General features: G+C 39.0%; 2 protein-coding genes across 5 annotated transcripts in view; one reads left to right on the plus strand and one right to left on the minus strand.

The window, feature by feature from the left end:
* Lrrtm3 (leucine rich repeat transmembrane neuronal 3) overlaps window positions 1-15,644 on the plus strand; it is a 169,941-nt gene extending 154,297 nt beyond the window's left edge. The window contains exon 3 of the mRNA XM_075980080.1: window positions 13,315-15,644. Coding sequence (XP_075836195.1) covers window positions 13,315-13,524 — 210 coding nt within the window. The 3' untranslated portion in view covers window positions 13,525-15,644. The remainder of the gene's footprint in view (window positions 1-13,314) is intronic.
* Ctnna3 (catenin alpha 3) overlaps window positions 1-24,670 on the minus strand; it is a 1,278,003-nt gene that overhangs the window by 902,923 nt on the left and 350,410 nt on the right. The gene's annotated exons all lie outside the window — the stretch shown is intronic.

Raw genomic sequence — 24,670 nt, forward strand, 5'->3', positions numbered from 1 at the left:
CATAGATTCATAAGAAATTCATAGCAGAATTAAGTTTTTCTGAGTGATTTTTCGTAATGGACATTGGGCCTGTTCTTTGACCTCAAGTTCAGCATTTTCATGCAAACTGGTACATGTCTATAATATCATCCCAATTAGCTGCAGATAGGTTCATTTAAACTCTGAATTAATTTCATAATAAGTTTAATAAGAAGCTCAGTACTAATCAGCACATAGTCACATCACTGGAACACCCATACAAGGTTTAGGAAGTGCTTTAATTTTGTATTGCAGAGAAGAGTAACTTCTTAAGAATCGGGATATTGCTGTTTTGTTTTGTTTTGTTTTTTCTCTTGTCTTGTGTTTCCCCAGCTGGCTCTAGAGAAATCTCTTGGGTTCAGGCAATCCTGCTGCCCGGTCTCACTGCTTCTTGAGTAGCCGGGACTGTAGGTGCTCTACCGTCATGTCTGAAGGGGGTCTCACATTATACTGGAGGATATTCAGCACAGAGAAGTTCTGACTGGAAGACAGATAGCTACTGTCATCCAGGGAATGAGAGCTCCTGCAGAGGCTGGGATGTCAAAGTCCTGCCAAACAGGACATGTGTTTGGGCATGGGCGTGCAGAAATGCCGAATCGGAGCTGGAGAGATGGCTCAGCAGGTAAAGTACCTGCAGGACAAGTTGGTTGAGCCAAGTTCAATACTCAGAATCTAATGGTGGAATAAGAACCGACTTCAGAAAATTGTCCTTGGACCAACCCTTACCCTATACACATCATATATAAGATATACACAATAAAAATGCTGAAACCATAGTAAGCTTTAAAAAGAGGAAGAAAACATCTGAAAAATTGTTGGAATAGTAAAGACCACCACAGATTACCAATCATAAATGTCATCAACCAGGGGGTCTCACAGAGTCTGCCTCTAAGACTACTCCGCCCTGTCAGTCATACGGATACGGAAATCTGTTTCAATCTCTTCTGGATCAATACCACAGTTGTCTGCTGCTTGTTCTGTAGTTTCTAAGATAATTGGTGATTTCTAGGCTTTCAGGCATACAGCAATTCGACTCAAAACATCGACTGCTGCATCATGAGTGTGCTGTTCTACCTCCCCTCCCTGCCCTAGAAGGGGGAAAAAAGTCAAGGAACAATGTTTTCAACCCAATTAGCCACCGCACCTCATGGGCACAGCAGCACAAAGGAACAGATTTGGAAACGCAGCTCCAAGATTAGCAGAGGCTTGGAGCTGTAGTCTCAATTTGGGTCTCATCACTTCACCTGGCAATGGTGCCAATTTCGTAGGCATCGGACTGTGCAGAGAGATTTGCATGTAAATGAACCCTGTTTGGGGCATTTTGCTCAGCTTCAGTAACAGAAGCATCACCATTCACTGGCATTACAAAAATAAAACAGAGGTTAATGCAGAAAGGTCCAGGGTAGGGCCCATTATCAGAGGGCTAATTTGGCTGATGCATCAAACTCCTGGAGATTGTGAAGAATTCTAGAAAGCACAAAAGAGTTTGAAAAATCCAAGTAGAGAAAATTTTGGAGGACAAAAAAGAAAGAACACCCTGAAGTTTATAAAAAGAAAATCACAAGAATAAATATTGCATTTTAATATTCATTTTAAGGTTTCATACTTCAAATATTTAATTTGAAATTTTCATAATTAAATAAATATTAAATTAATTCTAAGATAAAGCCAATTTTACAACATTAATTATGAATAAAAAATTAAAAATAATTAAAATTTTAAAGAGGAATCCAAGCATTACAAGGCATTGTTACTCAAAAATAGTGTAGATTGCTGATAATTCATTTCAACCACTAACCCTAACCCGAGGCTATATTATATTCAATATTCAATAGGTTTTCATATATTGCCTTAGTCTTAAAGTTTCCATAAAGCCCAGTAATAGAGGAATTTGTTCATTTCTTCACAGTTTGTATTAATACCTTCTTATTCTTCTACTTCTTTCATTCAACTTTTTTTCACTAAGTTCACAGGATCATGCAGAACAATATAAAACAGGAAAAAAACATAGGAATCATGTGGTTTGCTCTGTATAGTATGCACATGTACTAATGTTAAATACAAACACCTTTAAAAATCAATAATGAAACAGAGATACAATTCTTTTCATGCAATGCTCTTGTGTGTTAAAAACTTGAGAATGTTGTAGTGGCTGGCGTGATTATCCTAATTTTCCTCTTCGGCTGGCTGCCGTTGTGCCAGCGACGATGGAGCTGGGCTGTCTGTACGGCTGCCTCTGCCACAGCCATTTGATGCTGTGAGAATCATAACTGCTGCAAACCAGAGGCAAGGAAAGAGAAGCTGTTGTGTTAAATGCAGACAGATGTGACAGGGCACATCCCCAAGAGTGATGCCAACAAGCCGGAGAGGGAGAAATCAAGAGGCAGCAATGGAGACAGCCCACACATAGCGCAGAGGAGCCTGGGTGGGCTTTCCATGTGACTCTCGGCAAACTTCACAACTATCGTTTCCTTAGCTTTGCCGGTCCACACTGCAGTAACCCAGCAACTCCGGTTCTGATTGTGTTATATAATGATAATTCTTATCAAAATAAAACCACTACCAGGAGTTCAAAAACAACAGAGAACTAATAATACGCAAACTCAAGTTATGATCTAACGTGAAATAGAGCACGTACAAATAAAGATGGAAGAAGACAGAATTATAAAAGTATATCTGCTGGATTGGGTGTGTAGTTCAGTTGGTAAAAGTGCTTGCCTAACAGACAGGAAGTCCTGGGTTCCATCCCCAACACCACGTACAACTGATACACGGTTCTAGTACCAGTCAGAAACCGGACCTAAAGAATTGGGAGCTCAAGGGCATTCTTGAATATATGGTGATTTTGAGGTCAGCCTGGACTGCATATGAGCATGTTCAAAACAACTGATTAAAAAAATATAGAAAAGCCTACCATGAAGTATATCTGAAAATAAATACTTTAATAATTCAGAGGAAGATGACTGGGAACAAAAATAAAAGATGGATGAGTGGAGGGGAGGGAATGTGCTTCTTAGCAGAGTCCTGTCTCTTGTCCTGGGCTAATCATGTGTCTAGAAGGCACAGGTCTATGCATAATCCATGAGGACCAAACCTTGGCACCTTTCTATGTCTACAACAACAAAAACCACAACTCCAAGAAGACATTAAGCAAACCTTCCTTGAAATGAATAAATGGCTGAATACTTCTGGTTTGTTTTGTAGATGCTAGCATTATTGATGAAAGAACATACATAGCTAATTCCTATTCATCCCATGCTGAAAAACTGAAATGAAATAATATTTTTAAGATACAAAATATTTTCCCATGTGGCCATGTCACTTACATATTTCAGTTAGGTTTTGTTTTTTATTTCACAGATAAAGAGCTCCTCGGTTCATAGGTCTCTTCCCATTACTTAGACACAATGAGAGCAGAACGGAGAACAAATTAGTAGATACTCACAGAGCTACTAAATCTGGGAATTGTGTGTGCGTGTGTGCTCTAGACACGTTTTGCTGTAAGAGAACTATGACCTTCCTAATGGAATTCTTAATTTATTTTGTTGTCTCATGACTGCACTCTGCAGGAGTTTACCGTAACGCAGCATTTCACACACAAAGCCATTTGAATCGTTCTTGCTCCTAAAAACAGTGTTTTCCCTTCATGTTATCTTCAAATTCCAAACACTGGAAAACTCTATTACTCCCTCCTTGTAATCACGAAATAGCAATTGAAACTTTAGGCAATAAGGTAGCAGTTAAAAAAATATCAAAATTGAGTACTAAGGGCCAGATTATAACTAGGAATTATAAAACACTCACAAGATTTTTAAAGTTAGATCTACTTAAGGCTTAAAGACAGAGAACATAATTCAGACTCCTAATTAAGCACCCTTTGAAAATGTTTTTAAAATAATTTACTAGTAGAATCAAGATAATTAAAATTAATGAGTCAGCAGTCCATTCTATGAATACCAATTAACTATTAAAATGCCTAAGTGTTCCAGAAGAAAGATGTCTCTTCAAATAAATCCCTTTCAAAGTCAAATATATGATCTCTATTGAAAAGTCTATAAAAGTAAATAGCCAATCACTTCTCGGCAATATTGACTCACCAATCAATCCGGAAAATAACATTAGTCTCCAACAGAAAAGGGTGGCCCTTCCATTTGCCACCACTAAAGGATGAATGACGCTGTTAGTAGAAGCCAATCAGGGCACAATGTATGCATTGTAATCCTTAACCACATATGTATCGTGATTGTCCATCCCACCCCAGCCATTGCTTTTCTTTATCCTCTGCCCTCTGCCTGCCCCTGGCCTACACTTTCACTAGAAAATAGAAATTGCCTTCTTCCTATTTGCTCTTCATTTCCTGTCCTGATGACCCACAACACCTACCCAGAAAGGATTTCCTTGTGGAAAACAATCCAAATGATGGCACTGTTTGATATGAAACAACACAAACCACATTTTGATTGTATCATGTGTGTGTGTGTCCCTGTATGTGTGTCTGTGTGTGTGTGTGCGCGCGCGTTGCTAAGAGAAAGGCACTAGGGAATAGCTCAATTGACAAAGTGTCTGTCCTCTGAGCACAGATAAACCTATCTAATATACATTTTAAAAGTCAGGCATAGGAGAACTCTTAAAATCCTAGAGCTAGAGATGCAGAGACGGCAGATTCCTGGGGCTCCTTAGCCAACCGGCCCAGGCTGTTTGGTGATTCCCAGGTCAGTGAGATGCTGTTTCAAAAATGAGATGTGTGGCACCCAAAAAAACAAAATATATAGTTGACCTCTGACCTTTATTTACACAAGCAGTTATGTGCATGCACACAAGTGCAAAGACACAAACATTAGTGCTCAAATGTCATTAGGAGCAGAAGTCTGGAGATACTAAAGACACAATTGGTAGAACATGTACTGAACCCCATCTCAACACAGAATTTTAACTTTGAAGTCCTCCCCAGTTTCCCTGAGTGATCTTAACATACATGAACACAGGAGTCTTTTGGAGATTTCCATCTCAATTCTAAAGCTTCTCCAACATCAATACTGTCCCTTCTAGTCTGAAGCACAGGACAGCTTTGTTAAAGCCATATCTGTCTCCTCACATGAACCCATGATAAATTCTCTTTTTTCTTCTGAGGACCCTGAGTGTGAAACAATAACACAAAACTATGGGGTAGCATAGGAGGCCCCAGTGCTCACACCACTGCAGATAAGAAGGCTGCGTGGAAGCCCTGGTAAATAGTGTTGGACATACTATGATCAGCTCTCTAGCCTGTAAGGCCCCAGTGCTCACACCACTGCAGATAAGAAGGCTGCGTGGAAGCCCTGGTAAATAGTGTTGGACATACTATGATCAGCTCTCTAGCCTGTAAGGCTGAGCAAGATAGAGCATGGCAAGTAGACGGTGAAATGGAGCCATTAGTAGTCAGGTGATCACTTGGGCAACTCGCCAGGAGAACAGTTCCAGGCTAATGATTTAATCTAAGTCTTAGTTCTCTCAACTGGAAAATGGGGATGATTACATTTGTTTTGAAATGCCAACAGCTTTGTAGGACTTAAAATCGATAACCTAAGATCAGCACAAAACATGATAATCTGGCACATACTAAATGTTCAATGAATCATGGTGAAGATTGTGTTCAAGTGCCCTGGTAGGTGCCAAAAGGACCACTTCTGCATTGCAGGTGGGAATGCAAGCTGGTACAGTCACTTTGGATGTCAGTGTGGCGATTTCTCAGAAAATTAGGAAACAACCTTCCTTAAGACCCAGTAATACCACTTTGGGGTATATATCCAAAGGATGATCAATTGTACCACAAGGACATGTGCTCAGCTATGTTCATAGCAGCTTTGTTTGTCATAGCCAGAGCCTGGAAACAACCGAAATTCCCCTCCACCAAAGAATGGATAAGGAAAATGTGGTACATTTAAACAATGGAGTACTACACAGCAGCAAAAAAATAACATCTTGAATTTTGCAGGCACATGGATAGAGCTAGAAAACATCATTTTGAATGAGGTAACCCAGACACATAAAGACAATTATCACATGCACTCACTCATAAGTGTTTTTTAAACATAAAGCAAAGAAAACCAGCCCACAAATCACAATCCCAGAGAATTTAGATAACAATGAGAACCCTAAAAGAGACATATATAGATCTAATCTATATAGGAAGTAGAAAAAGACAATATCTCCTGATTAAATTGGGAGCCTAGGGACCTTGGGGGAGGGCTGAGGAGGAGGGGAGAGGCAGGGAGGGGAGCAGAGAAAAATGTAGAGGTCAATAAAAATCAATTAAAAAATAAAAGAAAAGAATTGGAGCAAATGCCTATGGCTGTGATCAAAGGAGAAACTACTGCAGCACTCAAAAGAAATTAATAGAGAAATATCCAGCACACTGACACTCAGCTGGAAACCCAAGCTGCAGTGTGATACCAGCTCACAGAACTTTCCTCCTACAGCACTGAGATTTTATCAGCTTCCTCAACATTTAGAAACCAAAATAATGATTAGTGAAACACTTTGTGAAGCTAAGAAGTGAACCAGTGGGAAGTCAAGTTTTAATACTATTCAGATAAGTCACAGAGGGATCAATCTATTTTAACTATAAACAAAACTTCTAACCTGTCCACAAAGACCATGCTTTATAAGTGTGGAGCAACCGCTGCTGAGGAATTTGCAAACAATGTTGCAGATACCATAGCAAGGCCTGGGACCTAACCAAGAGAATCAGCTAAATGTAACGAAAGCACAGGTGTCAAAGTGGTCAGTAGCATTATCGACATGTGTAAATTTTAAGCTACAGCCTCCTTAAGAACTTTACAGGGAGTATCATGATACGCATGCACGTGTTGCTATCTTTCTATAAAATAGTATGCTTAAGGAAGTTAATTTCCCAGGATAATATATATTTCAAATTCTACATCTGTCCCCAAATAAAGAAAAATGTTTCTAATAGGATTCTCTTGAAAGAAAACGCTGTAAAAGAAAACATTTGCTGATTATACGTTGCTTATATTTAGTTAGCTGTACAAGTGGATTTTAAGTGTTTAATTGTATTCACATTTCTGTCATAGAAAATTCAGGGTCTGAGGGTTCACAGTTCCCAACAATTTTGTCTAAAATAAGTGGAAAGCCAAGGGACATCTGGGACTAGGAATGGGAGTTGAGCTGGATGGGGAAAGTGTGTTGACGTAATACTCCTGGTAGAAACCGGGGCCTCTGGAGGGAAGCCATGTCTGCAGTCAAAGATTTGAGTGTCACTAGAGGAGACAAATTTAGAGACATGTATCAGTCAGATGTAGTAGATGCTTTCCTGGAACCTTAGCAATTGAGAGGTTGCAGTGGAAGGATCAGGGGTTCAAGATCAGCCTGGAATAAAGACTGTGGATGAGGGAGGGAGGGGAAGGAGAGAGGAAGGGAGGGAGGGAGGGAGGGAGGGAGGGAGGGACAACGGAGGTGATGGGGAAAAGAGGAGGAAAATGGGGAGAAAGAGAAGGGAGGCACCACAAAGCCTGTCTTTTTGTCTTAAATAGTAAGAAATAAAATCAATTTTAAAAAATCTATAACATTTAGATTTGTAGGTGAACAAACAAAAGTAAGACTATTGGCCTCTGAATTCCAACCTAAAATTGAGATAGTGGGACTGCAGAGTGAGAAAGGGGACGTCTCGGAAGACCCTTCATGAAGTGTCTGCCACCTTCACCGTACACAGACAGTAGTGGCCAAAGGCCCCAAGGGCCATAGCTACAATGACCTGGAGGGGAAGGGTTCCAGGCAGAAAGCTTGTGACCATGGAAAACCCGAAGAGTTTCCCTTATGAACTACGCTAATAGTGTAGGAGTTCTGCTCCAACATGATTAGACTAGAATATTTATATTTTCTAAAAACTCCGCTTAGATGCACTTAACAGGAAAGCAGTTCTCACCGTTCAGTCTGCACAGAGGAAAAGAGGCTTTTAATTCTTTTTAAGTGATGAACTGCCATGTCCTGGTTTTCATATATTGGGGGCCCAAAACAACACTTGTGATCACACAGAACGTGCAGGAATGCTTCTAATTAGAACTTGATGAATGCATGTGCATATCTATATGAGCATATCTTCTTAAGCAGAACTCACACAGAGAATATAAAGTCACAATGAGTTCTTCATCGCAACTCAGAAACTTTAAGAGTTGTGATTTTCTTTTATAAATATAGGATTAAATATTAGATGTGACTGGGGGAAGAGCACTAATTACTGGTAGCTTTGACTATAAATCTTTTATGTAAACAGCATATATTATTGATGTTAACATAGTTACTGGAAAAACCACTTCTAAGGCAAATAGCACTGATGTCAAAATAACACTAATTTATTGGAATTAAAGTATTTTTTTTCCCTAAGGGAAATCGCCTAAGTAACTAAACAGAGCTCTTTGTTAGAATAGCACTTCATGATTCCTTAATTTGAGTTCTTTAGGAAAGCAAGTTTTCATATACCTGAATCTCCACGAATTATATCCCAATAATAACCACCTCACTTAGAAAACAGTGACCTAAGGGATTAAAGGAAACTTGAAGTAATCATAATTGAGAATCTTATCGGTAAAAACATAGTGAAAGAACCTGTTCTCTCAAAGACAGGGTAGGAAGAATCTCAATGTTTTAGAGAAGATTCTGTGGAAAGTCTAGCTGGAGTTCTGGAAAACTTATTAAAGTTAAATGACCTGTTGCCCTTCCTAGAACCATTTCCACTAGCTACTTGGGAACCAGGGAAATTCTGTTTATTTTCTTACTTACCAGCACTTCACTACTGAATACCTGAAGGCCCCCCCCCCCGGGGCTTATCAGAAGACCCAGACGAAAAAGGAGAGGGAGTAAAGGACAGAAAATAAGAGATAGAGAGGAAGGAAAAAGGGAGGAAAAAGAAGAGGGAAGGTGAGGTAGGGGGCACACAGGTCAATCTGAAAACAGAAAAGGAAAAGGTCGCACTTGACAAGCCTGTGAAGGAACTGCAGACGCCTCCCGGCTGTGCTTGGTAGCAGATGGGGTTGGTATACGTTGCTTCTGACCCTCCCAGTATATGTTTGTTTAATGCCAGCTGGTGGTTTCTCCATCACCACTCAACCATCAGCCACACTGCAGTACAAGAATCCATCCCACTGATGGAATACAAAGTCAGAACAGATGGCTGGAGCCCCAGTAGTTGCCTCAACCTCTGCATCCAGCGTTCTACCTGACATCAAAAGTCGATGCAGTTTTTACATGCTGGTATTTTAGATCCTTTAAACAAAAGAATCAGGCTCCCTTCTACTCCCATCTGCTGTGTTCACAGGCAACTGACTCATCATGAGAAGGTAAAGACAAACACTCTTTCTGGTAAAAACCCAATATACACAGTACTACATATGGAAGTATTGAGTCTGGTATTATTACTTGAAGTGTGAGCATGTTATACTGTTTGCATCTGGCTTTCCCTCTTTGATTCATTTAAGGATCTAGTATCACACATCACTGAAGTATTCAGTGCATCTTATGATGTTGGTATGAAGAAGGAAATCCATCAAAAATATGTGTAGTACTTTTCATGGGGAATCAGAATAAATAATTTTCATATTATAAGTGATAAGGAAAAAACATGGCTACAGGTTGGCAATCACATTTAAAGTAAATATCTAGGGAAATGTCTCAATAGTTAGGGTACTTTGAATCCCCCAAATCCACATAAGTGTTGGGTGGGCATAGTTTCCAGCCTCTGAAGGTAGACACAGAGGATCCCCAGAGCAAGGCTTCATCAGCAAGCTCTGGGTTTGATTGAGAGACCCTGACTCAATGAATAAGAAAGAAGAGCAACCAAAGAGGGTTCTTGATGGCAACTTTGGGACTCCATATGCACTTTCACATAATACATACCTCCACACATGCAAAATTACATAAATATTCATACACACATACCCATGGATACACACAACACACGTATAAAAAAAGAAAATATGCTTTAATTAAAAATTACAGTAAGTATCTGAAGACTTGAAAGTTAATGCAATTTGTAAAACTAAAAAGAAAATCAGTGACTTTACTAAGTTCCTGAATCACTTCATCTGTTAAATAACATTGGGTGCCTCACATTTGAACAAGGCTCAAGGTATCTTTGCCTATCTGATCAGTCAATAGAGAAGACACATGTTATTCATATATGTATGAAATGTTTATGAATAAGAAATTTAGAAACAAATAAATTTAACACACTGATATAATTTTTTTAAAAAAAAAAGATCTTACCTTGCCAATAAAAAGGCCAGGGAAAATTTTTCATAATTCAGGAAAAGTTTAATTGAACTCAAGTTGAAAACCTTTGTTGCTAAATACATATACATATGCATATTAATACTATATTTATGTACATCTGTAGATATGTGTATATACCCTACATTGGCAACACAAATATATTACAGTTATCTAACCCAATGTATCTTTACAATTTATTTGTCAGACTTTCATTTAAATGATTTTGAAGCACTAGTTTTAGCTACTAGATCATGAATATATGTATATAAGTATATATTGTGCATATCTACATCTATACAAATGCATGTAAATATATATACTTATTTAATGCATATATATGTATAAACATACACACACACACATATATATATATATATATGTATACCCAATACTAACTCTTCTATTTTCAAAACCATTTAAGTCAACCTGAAAAGAATATCTGTGACATATTGCCAGGTGGTAAGCTATAAGATTTTCCTCCCTGCTATAATCTTTCTATGTCTTTCTTGTGATAATAAGATTTCATTAACCTTAAGATCTACTTTTGGTTGTAGAGGAAAAATATAAACATCTTTTAAGAACTCTCCCAAATTAGGAAATGTTAAATGCAAACATGTCCTGACATTGAAACATTATCCATGTATAAGATTTATCAAATAATAAATACTCAACAATAAGAAAACCATAGGATTTTTAAATATGTAATCAGAGTTAGCCACCTAATTGCTATGATTCAAAGTAAGATTTTTGCCTTCTAGAGACCAGTAGCCTCTAGATACTACATGCAGCAGGAAAATGTGTGTGTGCATAAAAACACACAGATTATAAGTATATGATGGCATATTGTGTGCCAGAATTTACCCATGGGCCTCCCAGATTCTTCACAGTGGACTTAACTCCACGTGAACCAGGAGGTTTCCCGTCAACAGCACAGGATGCATTTCTATGGCGAATAACAACTGCAGTCCTCATTTCCCAGAAGTTCATGTGAATCTATGTACCTAATAATGATTCTAAGCTTTTCTCTCTGATAGCTTAAATATATTCTTGCCGCACAATTATTTTTGCACGATAGCATTTTAGTTATCAGAGCTAACTCCTCTATAAGAGAGAGAAGCCTTTAGATACGAGTATCCTATTTTACTGCTATGCATCTTCTGTGTGGCCTTCCATAGGCCACTTCTGTTTGCGTTTCATTCACGTGCCATATAATTTCTTGTTCCAAATTTCAGAATTCCATAAAGCTAGGAAAGACTGCACAGGAGTTTCACTGGGTGAAGTAGATCATACCTCTCTCTCCAGGGACTGAGACCTAGACATTTGACACATTGAAATACTCAGCATAAATGATCTCAAAGAAAAGAATATTTGTACGGAAAGAGGAAATAAGGAAACAGCACTTTTTATGAAAGGAGAGACAAATGTGAGTTGAGAGGTCAGGGCTGGAGAAAGAAGAGATGGAGGCAGTTGTGTTCCCGGAAAGGAGAAGGCAGAAAGTAAAGAAGCAGGTAATAAAGACTCGGCATTCTATCTCACGTGGCTTCGTGCTCTAATCTCAGCTGAGGCCAGAGCGGCATTTAGTGCGATATGTACGCACAGACATTTTATCCATCTGCCAAACAAGAATGCTACAAGTTTTCATTCAAAGAAATTCAGCAACGTGAATGAGCAATTATAGCGGTCTGTTTTCTGAGCCAGTAACACAACACTAGGAGATGAGATGTTTAATCCGGACTAAGGGTTCCAGAGGTAAAAAGTCTCGAGGCTTCATGTGCCAATAGCCTTCTTGCTGGTCAAGTACAGACCTTCAAATGTAAGAGTCAGGGACTGTGTGTGTCCCTTTAAGGCTCCCTCTGCTGCATCTCTGTCTCTCCCTATATAAAGAAAGCCACAGGACTCAACATCCGGAAGCGTACTCTAATGACTGACTAACTACTCAGTTCCCGGAAAGCCCAGCTCTAATCATGAGTCAGGTTGTTCCTACCATCTCAGTACATCACAGTGTGACTGTCATCGCCTTAAGCTTTGGAGGACCCTTAAACGGTGTCTGTACCACAGCAGACAAAGCAAGATCGAGGCGAAAAGTTCCTCAGTGCTTCTGAAACTTTTTGTCTCACCAAGAATATAAGCAGAAATGTCCTCGAGACTTAGGCATCTGACTGTACCTGAGACTGCTGTAGTCTCTAACCTGTGTCCCTTCTGTCCATAATCATTGTAGGTGTGTCTGTTGGCCTCACTCTTTAGCTTTTGCTGTCTTTGGTTAGTAGAGAAGCCCTTTCCCCAGATGGACCCCTAGCCCTTCAAAGTAGCTTCAGGCTTTGCAGCTGGGTAGACCTTCACGGGAGTTATCTGTCTCTTTTGTTCCGGTCATTCTCGTGTTCTTTTAGATAGGAAAACAAACCATAGAGCTGAACATTTCAAGGACCAATCTTAATGAAATAGAATTAAGGGATTATGAGTAAACATAGCCAGGAGGACTTGACGGTTCTCTTCTAAAACACTCCTCAAAGCAAGGTGTGAGAAGTAACTGCACCCTCATCACCGGGAAAGTGGTAAGAAATCAGAATCCACTACATCAGAAACCTGCAGGACAATGGGACAGGCGGGTGAAGAAGTCGGGGTGGTTGTGGTGCTGATTCATAGCGAAGATATGGGATCACTTTTCTACTGAACCCTAATGGCATAAGTAACCAAATAATACTTTACTTAGTTTGACAACATTTCAGGCTAGTTAAGAGAAAACCATTTTCTTGGCTTTACGGTGAAGATAAATTTTATCATTTTTAGAACCATGGAAGCTACTGTTTACCTGCAGGTTCTACTTAAGACTCAAGCAGCTCTCAGGCCTTCAAGCCTGAGAAATTCATTGCTTTGAAAACGGGGGACAGGAGCAGGACACTGTGGGGACCGCCGAGCCACAGAAACAAGCACAAAGCACAGGCAGATCCACACTTCATAGTCTCCAAGTCTTGTCCTGGATGCTTGCCTGTCTTTTGATAACTGACTTTTCTCATGTCATTTTTTCCCCAGATACCTTTATCAATGAATGTGTCCACCTTTCTGGCATACGACCAGCCCACAATAAGTTACTGTGGGGTCCATCATGAACTTCTCTCCCATAAGTCCTTTGAAACGAACGCACAGGAAGACACGATGGAAAGCCACCTAGAGACTGAGCTGGACTTGAGCACAATCACATCAGCTGGCCGCATCAGTGACCATAAACCACAGCTGGCTTGACCGAGCCAAGCGGTCGCCCAGACTTGCTACCAAACTGTAACCTCAACCACAGAGAGAGGAAATTTTGTTCATTGCAACTCTCAAAATCAAAGCAAAACAAAAAGTTCCCTGTTCAAATAAACAAAATTCCAAGATTGGTTCATGAAATAAATGAAGACATGAATTGTTTCAAGTCTATACTTTGTAACTAGCTAAGTTGTGCAGTATTTTTTTGACTTTGACAGAGAATGGCCCTGAAAAAAAAAACATTTTTTTCCAAAACTCATCCTACCTATGTGTAAAAATTGTACAGCGCTAATGTATTTTTTCATATTATAAAATTTCAATTCTAGGAACAACTGGTATGTACAGTACCATAATTTAATTATGCTTTACTTTACACCTTTCCGTTTCTAAAATTTTAAATTAACAAACATTATTTCTTGTGTTCTTGAGAGTTACTCGGTTTTGTAGGGGCTGTTTTGTTACTGCGTTTGTGCCCAGAAACCTTGACTCTAAAACCTGTGATGTGCGAACAATGCACGATTTTTATCATTATCACGCTTACTGCATAGAATTTTATCTTCTTGTTCCAGAAATAATACATTAACCAAAAAAGGTTTTAATTGTTCAGACGTGTAAGAGGTTCTTCAATTACATAGACAGGTCTTTCTTATAAATGAAAAAAATCAGATTTTTTTTAACAGTTCTAAGACTTAACTGTTGCCTTGAATTACAGCCTAGTTTCTAAGCAGTGAAATGTAATGATAAAGAGGGATATTTTAACAAAGTATTTCCGAATGAATGACTCATTATTTCATTCTTTTGAGTAGCCATTGTTAAGGGTAGGGGAAAGCATGGACCAAACATCACTAGAAACAAAGGTCGTAACCACAGCAACAGACTTTGATACACTTCAAAGGGGCAGCTACAGTGACAAAGAAAACTTCCGTTACATCTCCTTCCTGTCAGACCAAGGTGGGAGGACACGGTATAATTGTACAGTAGCAATTTTTTTCTCTTAATTAACCCAAAGTGGTTTTATCTAAAAATAACCACAAGTCATTTCAAACCATGCCTGGTTCTTAAGGCAAGTTTTCATTTAGAAGGTAAAACTATATTTGGGGAATATCTCAAAGGAAAAATACAGAATTTTTCTTATTGTGTACCACACCCAAGAAAGAACATTAAAAATCTAGTTCTTTCAGTATAGATGTGCTTAGTGGAGAAAACTCACTACAGAATAGACTGTAACAGTCTACAGTTCCCTTGTTCATGCTGTTCATTTGGGGATTTAGCTACAAATTATCCAAAACAATTAGCAAGTGATGTTAGACATCAATCTAAATCACATATTGGTTATATGATTGCGTTTTAAATTAAAATCAAATTAAGAAAACCTGAATTTTCCACAGCTGAAATGACAACTTGTATCTCTAGTCTACCTGACAGGTTATTGTTGGAAATATTAGTTTGTCCATGATAATCACATAGTTTTGAGTGTTTGGATATAAAACTGCAAGTGTCAATCACTGTTATGTGAAGAGAAGCATTGTTTGTCATGGTTTAACAATGTTCATGACATCAGAAGTAAAGGACAAAAGCATCAGTCTAACAGAGGTCAAACCAATCAAAAAGGGTAGAGAAAAACAGGGAGTGAAAAACGTTGTCAAACTTAATTTTTTACCTCCTCTTAAGAAATACTTTCTGTATGCACACAGTTTCACACAGACTGATTACAGCAAATTTAAGAACAACACTAGGAAGGAAGAATTTCAAAATTATAAAACAATTATCTGCTGGAAAAAAAGAGGGGGGAAGCAAAATAATAGAAGAAGCAACCATCAATTTTAATGTAACTACAAATGTCACGGTACTTGTGTCAAATATTTAGCATCCCAGAATTTGTAACATATTTTGCATAAGTTATTTACTATTCAATATTTTTGTTATTTAAGTCTAATTTGAATCTTAATTGTTTTCCAGTTTCTTGTTTCTTTGCAATGTATTATTCTGATTGTTCTTGATCCCTTACACTGAGATTTCGCTCTGAACAAAATTTAAACTGGGTTACAAATCTATTCTTTGTGAGTCTGGAATCAAATGGAATTTTATTATATAAACCAAAATGTTATTTGCAACTTTTTCATTAGAAGTCATTCTCCCAAGGATCCAAAAAAAAGCATTAATTTGTAAAACTAAGCACCTTCAAACTTTTCCCAGATGCTTCACAAGTTGACAAATAATTTTAAAAAGAAAAAAAAAGAACCTGAAGACTCCAAAGGAGCCTTACAAATGTATACCCTTCATTTCCTGATGCAAAGCACTTTCTTTAAACATTTTAATATATCATTTTTGCAAATTCTTTGAGAATCTCATCTGTGCATACAGTGTATTTTGATCATATTCACCCCCCAACACATCCCCAGCTCTCCTAGATCTATCCCTTGCCTGCATCCCCAAAGCCCTTACACACACACACACACACACACACACACAGTGTTCTGAGTCCAGCTTTTGCTGCCCATATTCACGTGTGGGGCCCTCAATTGGAGCTAGGTCGACCTACCAGAAAACACTCCTATAAGTACACTTTTGCTCCCTCTATCAGATGTTACTAAAGGTTTTCACTTCCTCTCTGGTGAACTACCAATGGGAGCAATCATCTTGGAACTGTAGCTGGGAGCACCCCATGCCTTCAGCTACAGTAAGAAGCCAGCAAACGAAGACTGCGGAGATATTTAACATTTGGCATTATGCCCAAAAGGTCTTTAAACAAGAAAAAAAATCAGGTTATGTCATTTTTGTGTTGTTCTGCCTTGTCAGGGGTGGAGGTAGCTGGTGTTAAATGCTGCTGGAACAGGAGGTAGAATAATAGAATTGAATCTTTATCACACATATGAAATTTTCTAATTGGTATCAAAAACTTGTATGTATAACTTCTCTTTGTCAGAGTTACTCTTTGCCCATGTCTCCCTCCAACCACCTGCCTGACCCCTGTGCGCCCTCCACGGCTGCTGCTCACCTATCTAAACAACTAGAAAAAGCTGTTTGTCTGGTTGTTGGGTTGCAAACTAGAGTCTGACCCATCACAGTTACCACAGCAGCAGCAGCTGAAACATACGGTAAAGCCAGACAGGGTTCTAAGGTTTACAAATCTTGTGACTTGTCTCATTCTGCCATCCTAAAGAATCCTGTGAAGACACACTCATGCCCGATAAGTTGAGACGCATCCAAGGACACAGAGCTGAGAGCTCTCAGAGCCCAGAGGTTGTTTTTTCCATTATGCGAAAAGCTCCCTCTCTCTGGCCAGAGCCACAGAACTCCCAGAGATACCAGACAAAAGAAATTAGACATGTCATTTAGCAAGTTCTAATTCATCTCAGACGTCTGTACACTATGTGAGCCCAGGGAGTAGGATCTAGGCTTGCTCGTGATGGTCCTTTGTTCAGAAGCACCGCAAGCCACACGTTTCTTAATATACAAGGTCATTTGTGAATGTGTAGATCAGCACGCCAAGATGTGAGACAAGAAGACCCCAGAGTGCAAAGGGAAAACAGGAGGGTGAAAAGAGAAACCAGCCCACAGTGAGATCGCTTAGCGGTTGCAAAAAATCCATAATGCAGAGCTGATAGTACTTTCAACTGAGTACATGTTTGACTCAGAGTTAACAAGAAAGACATTTTCTCTTTCATTTTGTGTTTTGGGAAGATTTTTTTAAGTCATGATTTTTTTTAAAAGAACTCTCATAATAAAGATAAAACATCAGTTATTTAAATAGACACATATACTAAAAGATATGACAGTCTGTGAATATTTTGGGGTTTATCGTCTCCATCTCTGTCCCCTCCTGAATGTCCTAGAAATCTCATAAAGCCAGCAAGACTTTTAATACAAATTATATTTTAGAAGGCAATATAAGCCAAATTTAACACTCAAGACAAACATAACCCAGTTTGAACTTAGATCTGTCTGCTTACACAAACTGCTTGGAAATTGTAAATTTATTTGCAGAGTTATTTTCTAAAATAAACTGTTTAGGGGAATAAAAATACACTTGGTTTTAACTATTCCTGACTGGAGGACAGATACCATCTCTCAAACTAAATGCCAAAAATAAGAACAGAAAGTATGAAAACAGAGAGCTGGTAGGAACTGTTAGTAAGCTGGAAGGAGGAAAGTCAGATGTTTGGGCAAGCAGCACATGACTGGGGAGACGCAGGGAGCCTGGCAGGTGTCAAGCAGTTCTCAGAGTAAATCTAGTAACAATGTAGATGTGTGCTTGTGTAGGGACGTGTATGTGTGCTTGTATGTGTGTGCACACACGCGCACGTGGAAGCCAGAGATCAACCTTGGATGCTATTCTTCAGCAGCTGTCCGTCTGGGTTTAGGGACAAAGTCAGTCCCTAGGACCTAGGAGGAGCCAAGGACACTGGATTGGTTAGCCACCAAACCCCCGGGGATCTGCTCAGCTCTGCATCCCCACCATCACGCCTCTTTCGTGGGTGCTCAGACTTGTACGTCTGATGCTTTACCAACTGAGTTATCGCCACAGTCCATATCATAGCCTGGAGGAACTGCTCATATTGATACAAACAATCAGAACAGGCTTAAGTTCCTGATAGGTTTGCTTTGCAGTGAGAATTCAGATAAACTGTCGTAACCGTTAAAGGTTCCAACTTCACCCATTACCATATGAACTCACCACACTACGCCTAAGTTGGGATGCCAATAACAAATGATCCAGGATTTGATGCCTTAAAGACTGTGATGTCATCACAAGGGTGAAGTGGGCTAGCCACCAGCAACCATGCTTTGGCTTGAACAATATAGTGGGAAAAAACATTTGGAAAATTTAATAGCAAACAAACACCAGAAGGCTGATAGGTTATTTTTAATGTGATCTGGGAATTGCACTAGATTCTACTATGAGGTCAAAAAGCATCTATATTTAATTTTTTAAATCAGAGTTAAGTTCACATTTTATAAGGTCTACAGTTGGCTGTCATTCTATAAGGACACTGAGAGCACCAGTTCTCAACTTACCGAACTCTAGAATTCCTTCCTCTTCTCCCTTAAACATTTATAGATTTGGTTTCATATATCTGTCTTCCTACAAAGATAAATAAGATTTTTGTATGTGTATAAATCAAATTACATTTTAAGTGCACAGGAGACCCTGCAATAAAGGATCCTTGCAGTAAACCCTTTTTGTTTTCTACTCTGAAACCCTATCCGCTAATTTATCTGTAGGAAACTGACCCCATGTGTATGTGTAATCATGATTCAACTCCTGTATCACGACACAGGAAATGTTGTACGGTGCCATCTTAGGGTCTGATCAGACATAACGAAGAGTTGTGTCCAGCTTCTAAGTCGGTCTGCACAGGGATCCCTTACAGTCAGTTCCACTTACTGATTTTAATCTGGATTAATGTGAAAAATTGTATGAAGACAGAAAACAACGTTAAGAGTTCTGTATCTGTTTGTTTGAGCTTTTGCCAATCTCTTCAAAGTAAGCAAGAGGTTATGATGGCTCCGAATGTTTAGGCTTACTGAGTCATGATCTCTGAGATAACGTCCAACAAATCAAATGCATTTTTAATGCAATGCTTGAGTATTATATGCCAAGGCACTGAGTCTACAAAAACATTGCCCAAATGGTTTTACCTTTTTCCACGTCGTTATGTTGTTTTTAATTCTAATAGGAAAGTATTCACCCTATGTTTTATTGTAGCAGTGTGAGCCTAGTTTTCCAAGCCTGGCTAAACATATGTCTTGACTAGAGGAATATACAGCAAAGGATACCTATAGAGAAGCTCCTCAGGTCCCTTCCCACAAACTGTTGTCTGAAGATTTGGCTCCTGTAAGTCTCTCAACAGGCAAATTTTGAACCTGTGAGGTACTTTACTTGTTAGTTACTTCTATGGGTAGTAATATAAGAGTTTAAAAGATGGAGGTGGAGAGGGGCAAGATTTTGCTTCTGGAGATCCCTGTCCACATTCCCTATGTGCTGGTCAAGTCTCCCCTGAGATGAAGAGCCACAGTAGAAACTGGTGACTGTTTTGGACCCTTCACATTTGAACTGGTTGAAGAAGAGACTTGTTAGGGAAGAAATAAACACCTTTTAAATGATAAAAGATATTAAAAGAAATTTCTTCTTATCTGGAAAAACTTTACTTCTCAGGAGCTTGGCATCATGATTTGTTAATGTGTATGAATAGCAGGTATTGTCTCTAGAAACTGACATTAGTATTTTACATAAAACACTACCTGAACATGCAGCATAATCATCATGTCTGTACAGTAAGAGACTGTCACTCCTACCTATGGGCCATGATGTGACTGGCAGGACCAGGCTAGAAATTTAAACCAAAGAATGCTTCAGAAAGAAAACCCTTCATGATATCTGTTCACTCTGGTTCCACTGCTACAGTTCAGAAATTTCATCCAAAATAACTAGAATGATTCCGATTGTGGACAGCAAGGATGTTCCTGGCATCGGGATTGAAGATGTGAACAACAAGGAAGAGGACAAGTAGGAAACAAGGTGAGAGGTGAGTGGGGGCACTGGGATTTGGGTTGGATGAAATGCAAGCAATCACTGCAAATAGACCCCATAAGGGTTAAAACAGCAGTTTCCATTAAATGCTATTCCCAAAACATGGACGCTAAGGAGACAGAATGACTGTATCTGTGCTTTTGAACATCTCCACACACAGGCTATATGAGGGGGGTAAGAAAACAACAACAGCTCTCTCTGCATTCTTTTAATCTTTGAATTTGATTTAAAAAATATTAATATCTGTGTATTAGACAGTGTACTCTTTTGTGAAACAGTACTTTCTATACTATGAATATATATTACTCTCATTGGCTAGTAAACAGCTGGGAGGCCAATAGGTGGGCAGGAAATTAGGCAGGAAAGCCAAACAAAGGATGATGGGAAGAAGGGGGGCAGAATCAAGAGTCATTAGCCAGATAAAGAGAAAGAAGGAGATGGATAGGCCATGCTAATAAAGGTACTGCCATGTGGCGAGGCATAGATAAGGGATATGGGTTAACTTAAAATGTAAGAGCTAGTTATTAATAAGCTTGGGCTATTGGCCAAGCATTTACAGTTTATGTTAAGCCTCTGAGTCAGTCATCTGGGACCTGGTGGTCAGGACAGGAAGTGCTCATTTATAATTATCTAGCTTTTAATAGCTTAACCAAAATACCTGAGATAACAATTTAAAGGGGGGAGCTGGATTTCTTTTGACTGACAGTGTCAGAGTTCAGTCCATTGTCCTCGAGATCATGGACTCTGGTTCTATGGGGAAGCCTAACTTACAGCATCAGAAGCATGTGGGAGGGGCTTTGAAAGATAGAGACATAGAAGAGGATATCCAGGGCAAAATATGGCCTCCAAGGACATGCTATCCATGACCCATAATCTTCATCGAGGTCCCTATCTACCAAAGTCACATTCATCTCCCAAAATAGCACTGCTGCCTAAAAAAATAACCGTTCTCCATGGGCTCTCAGGGGACAGGAGGCACTTCATATCAGAACTATTAAAACATCCTTTACGCCTCTAGCAATTCACTCTTTATCAAACATTAAGGCAAGTTTTCTGAGCCAATATTAAATTTTCCATTTGGCTTTTCACAACCAGCCCTTGTATATGCCATCACTCTGTGGGGCTGAGGTTGCTTTTAGTCTTTCCTTGCCTCTGAACTCCAGTTCTGGGATTTAAAAAGTTAACTTGATACAGCACTATGGTACTACCACTAAGAATTAGAAGCATATCTGAAAGGATAATACCGTCTTTCTTACAAAACAGAGAGGTAGTCTGGGGTCACTTCTTTTTAACTCTTTAACTTTTTAAATTTAATCATTGTAGTACAGGCTGCTTGGTCGTTCCCGGCTGCCCAGCCACAAAATGATCACATACAAACTGTATTAATTAAATCACTGCTTGGCTCATTAGCTCTAGCTTCTTATTGGCTACATCTTTATCCCATTTCTATTAATCTGTGTATCACCACGTGGCAGTGGCTTACAGGCAAAGTTTTGGCATGTCTGACTCTGGCAGTGGCTCCATAACATCTCTCTGACTCCACCCTTCTTCCTCCCAGCATTCAGCCTAGTTTTCCCTGCCTACCTAAATTCTGCCTTGCTATAGGCCCAAAGCAGTTTCTTTATTCATTAATGGTAATCACAGCACACAGAGTAGACTCCCACATCAAATCAATTTCAGATGCACTAAAGTCATGCTTTCTACAACTAAGAATATAAATACTGGAATTATGGAAATATAATTTTATTGTCAATACCTTTCTTTCAGAGGCCAGACTTCAGACCATTGATCATACTCAATAATTGCCACCAAAAGGAATGTCTATGTGTTCCTTGAAAGCAAGACTTGAAACGAAGCATGTAAAAACAGACTACAACATGATCAGCTCAAAGAAACACTACAGAATGGTTACTCTTCTAAGTGCTTCATATTTATTAATTCATTTTGTTCTGATTTTTATGGCTAATAGAATTAACAAGAACTTTATAAAGTAATATCTTCACCTTATGAAACTAAGAAAAATGATGAATCAAAAATATTAGAGAACACGAAGCTGGAAAAATCTGGGAGCACGGATTTGAAAGCAAGTGATGGATATATTGGCAAAACCACCCCTGCTAACTGCCTACCTGGTGCCTGCCTCATGAGCATCACTCTTGGATTCAAAAGTCTACATATTGAATTAGGGAAGTCTTCTCAATATAATTGATAGCGCATGTAAGATGTGTCTAGTGGGCTGTAAGAGTCCCTGAGAGACACACAGTAAAACGTGGCAAAGCCCTGCTTCCAGTATTAGGGGGAGGGGACTGGAGCAGGAGCAAAACCGAAGTGCTGACTTTAATACCTGCAGGGACAAACAGCAAGGACAGGAGAATAAAAGTTCCACGTTAGTAGAGTTGTTGGTGATCCATGAGGGCAGAAATGAGGACGGACATAAAGTTTAAGACACGTAGACTGGCGATATAAGATGAGAGGGTAATAAAGTACAAAAAATGCATTTTCAGTCAAGAACATCAAAACACTAGTTTTGATTTGATCTGGTTTGATTTTTGTCCCATTTGCCTAAAATATCAAGGTCAAATTTTACATGGTCACAACAAATCTTTCGATTTTTCTAGATAGGCACAAATGTTTCCCTCAATTCTACTCTGTGTATGTTCCCATTCCACCAGTATGCTCTTCCTTTGGAGGGAACAAGTGAAGCTGATAATTCTCTGTGGGGATAAATGTTTTTAGAGGGTGTCGATAAAGTATTAATAACCCATCCTGATGGCTAATTCAGGTAAGCACATTTGTTTAATATAATTGTGTGAAATAAGTGAAACAGCTTCTCAGAAACTAACCATTCAAAATCTTCGTCCAGTGAAAACAGGTTGCTATTGTGTGTCATGGGAAAACACAGCCTGCAGAGTGATTGATGTTCTTTTGTGCTTCAGATATTTCATTCCTCAGGTAAGTTTTATTCCATAAACCAAGTCCTTTGGATAGCTACACTCTAACTAATAAAGAAACTGAAAGAAAACATAACTAAAGTCAAGATCAGCATCATTTAGGTGACAGAGACCAGATAGTACCAGAACTCGAGTTTACTTAGAATAAAACTTTTAAAAACATGCTAGTGTTTGAAAATATGTAGGGCTGTTTCTGCCTTATTTATGGACAGTTATCAGTTAAACTCTTGTTTTAAGGGTCTGTTCAAATAGATATAATCAACTGGGGGGGAGGGAGGTGCCTAAGCACTTACTTTAGTTCTTTGTAACTTTTTTGGGGAAAGGATGTTGCCAATAGTTCAGGCTGGCTTGAAACTGGTAGTACAGCCTCCCAAGTCTCAACAGCCTGCATGGCATGTATGTCCATGACCAGAAGGGCCAGAAAAGGGTATTGGATCCCCAAGAGGTGGAGTTACAAGTGGTTGTGAGCCACCCAATGTGAGTGCTGGGCACCAAACTCAGGTCCTCTGGAAGAGCAGCGGGCACTCGACCACTCAGCCCTCTATCTAGACCCTGTTAATTATTTATAGGTGGCACATATGCCTGGTCTCTAATTTGTGACTATAAATTACATCACAACAGCCTTTAGTTTTTGAAGTGTCACTACTGATCTTCTGAATTCCAGTTAAGAGACAACAAAAAAAAAAAAAAAAAAAAAAACGGGGAAATTCTAGTTTATAAGGAAAATGTGCTTTTCATTTCATTGGGGGAGCTGTTAGGATGAATATTAAATACTGATATTTCTACTTCTGGATGGAGCAAAAAGGAGCAGGATGGAGTGGTGATGACAAATAATTGGCAATGGACAGAATATAGAAAGAATGACAGATGCTGAATAAGTCTGTCTAGCTGGGCATGGTACAACATGTTATCCCAGGATTTGAGAGGCTAATACTGGAAAACACCAAGTTTGGGGATGCCTAGGCTACAAAGGAAGATCATGTCTCAAAAGCAAAACTGATCTCCATCTGCCAGTTAGAAATCCCAGGCTCACAGACTATCAGAATCGCCCATCTAAGAACTTCTCTACTATTCCTTTTCTGGTTTGTGCTCACCTCTCACACTTTCCAGTGACCTGTGAGGATTTTTTTTAGTTAAAACAAATGCAAAATGAAAGGGTTTAAAACTAATGATCATAAGGATATGGGATATATCACTTTATATTTGATGCATTTCTCATAGTATATAAAGCCTGCTATAAAATTTTTATGAAAACCCTGCCTTTAAAATGTTGGATGAAACAAAAATTGCAAAGAAATGAAGGAAAAGAGACAACTAGATGGGAGAGTCCTGTCCACGTGAATGACTCAAAGAAGAGTTAGTCCAAATAATTACCATTCCTCTGAACATTGGAGGAGTAGCTCTTACCCTGAGGCTCCATGCTAGGACTTCTATGATCCCTTGAGGACAATCAAAGACCAGGTTTTATATGCCTGCATTTGTGACATTCAGTAAGGATCCAGTTAAGTATGGGTGAGAATTTCTTTCCAAATCTTTTCAGTATTATGAGATTATTTTTGTCAAATCTGCCCATGGCAGTGTATTATATGTGGTTACTGTACAAGTAGGTTCGTATGCTTGCTGGAATGGATGGCAGAAAAAAAGAGAAATCCTC

The sequence above is a fragment of the Microtus pennsylvanicus genome, chromosome 7, assembly GCF_037038515.1.
Source record: "Microtus pennsylvanicus isolate mMicPen1 chromosome 7, mMicPen1.hap1, whole genome shotgun sequence".
Classification (NCBI taxonomy): Eukaryota; Metazoa; Chordata; class Mammalia; order Rodentia; family Cricetidae; genus Microtus; species Microtus pennsylvanicus.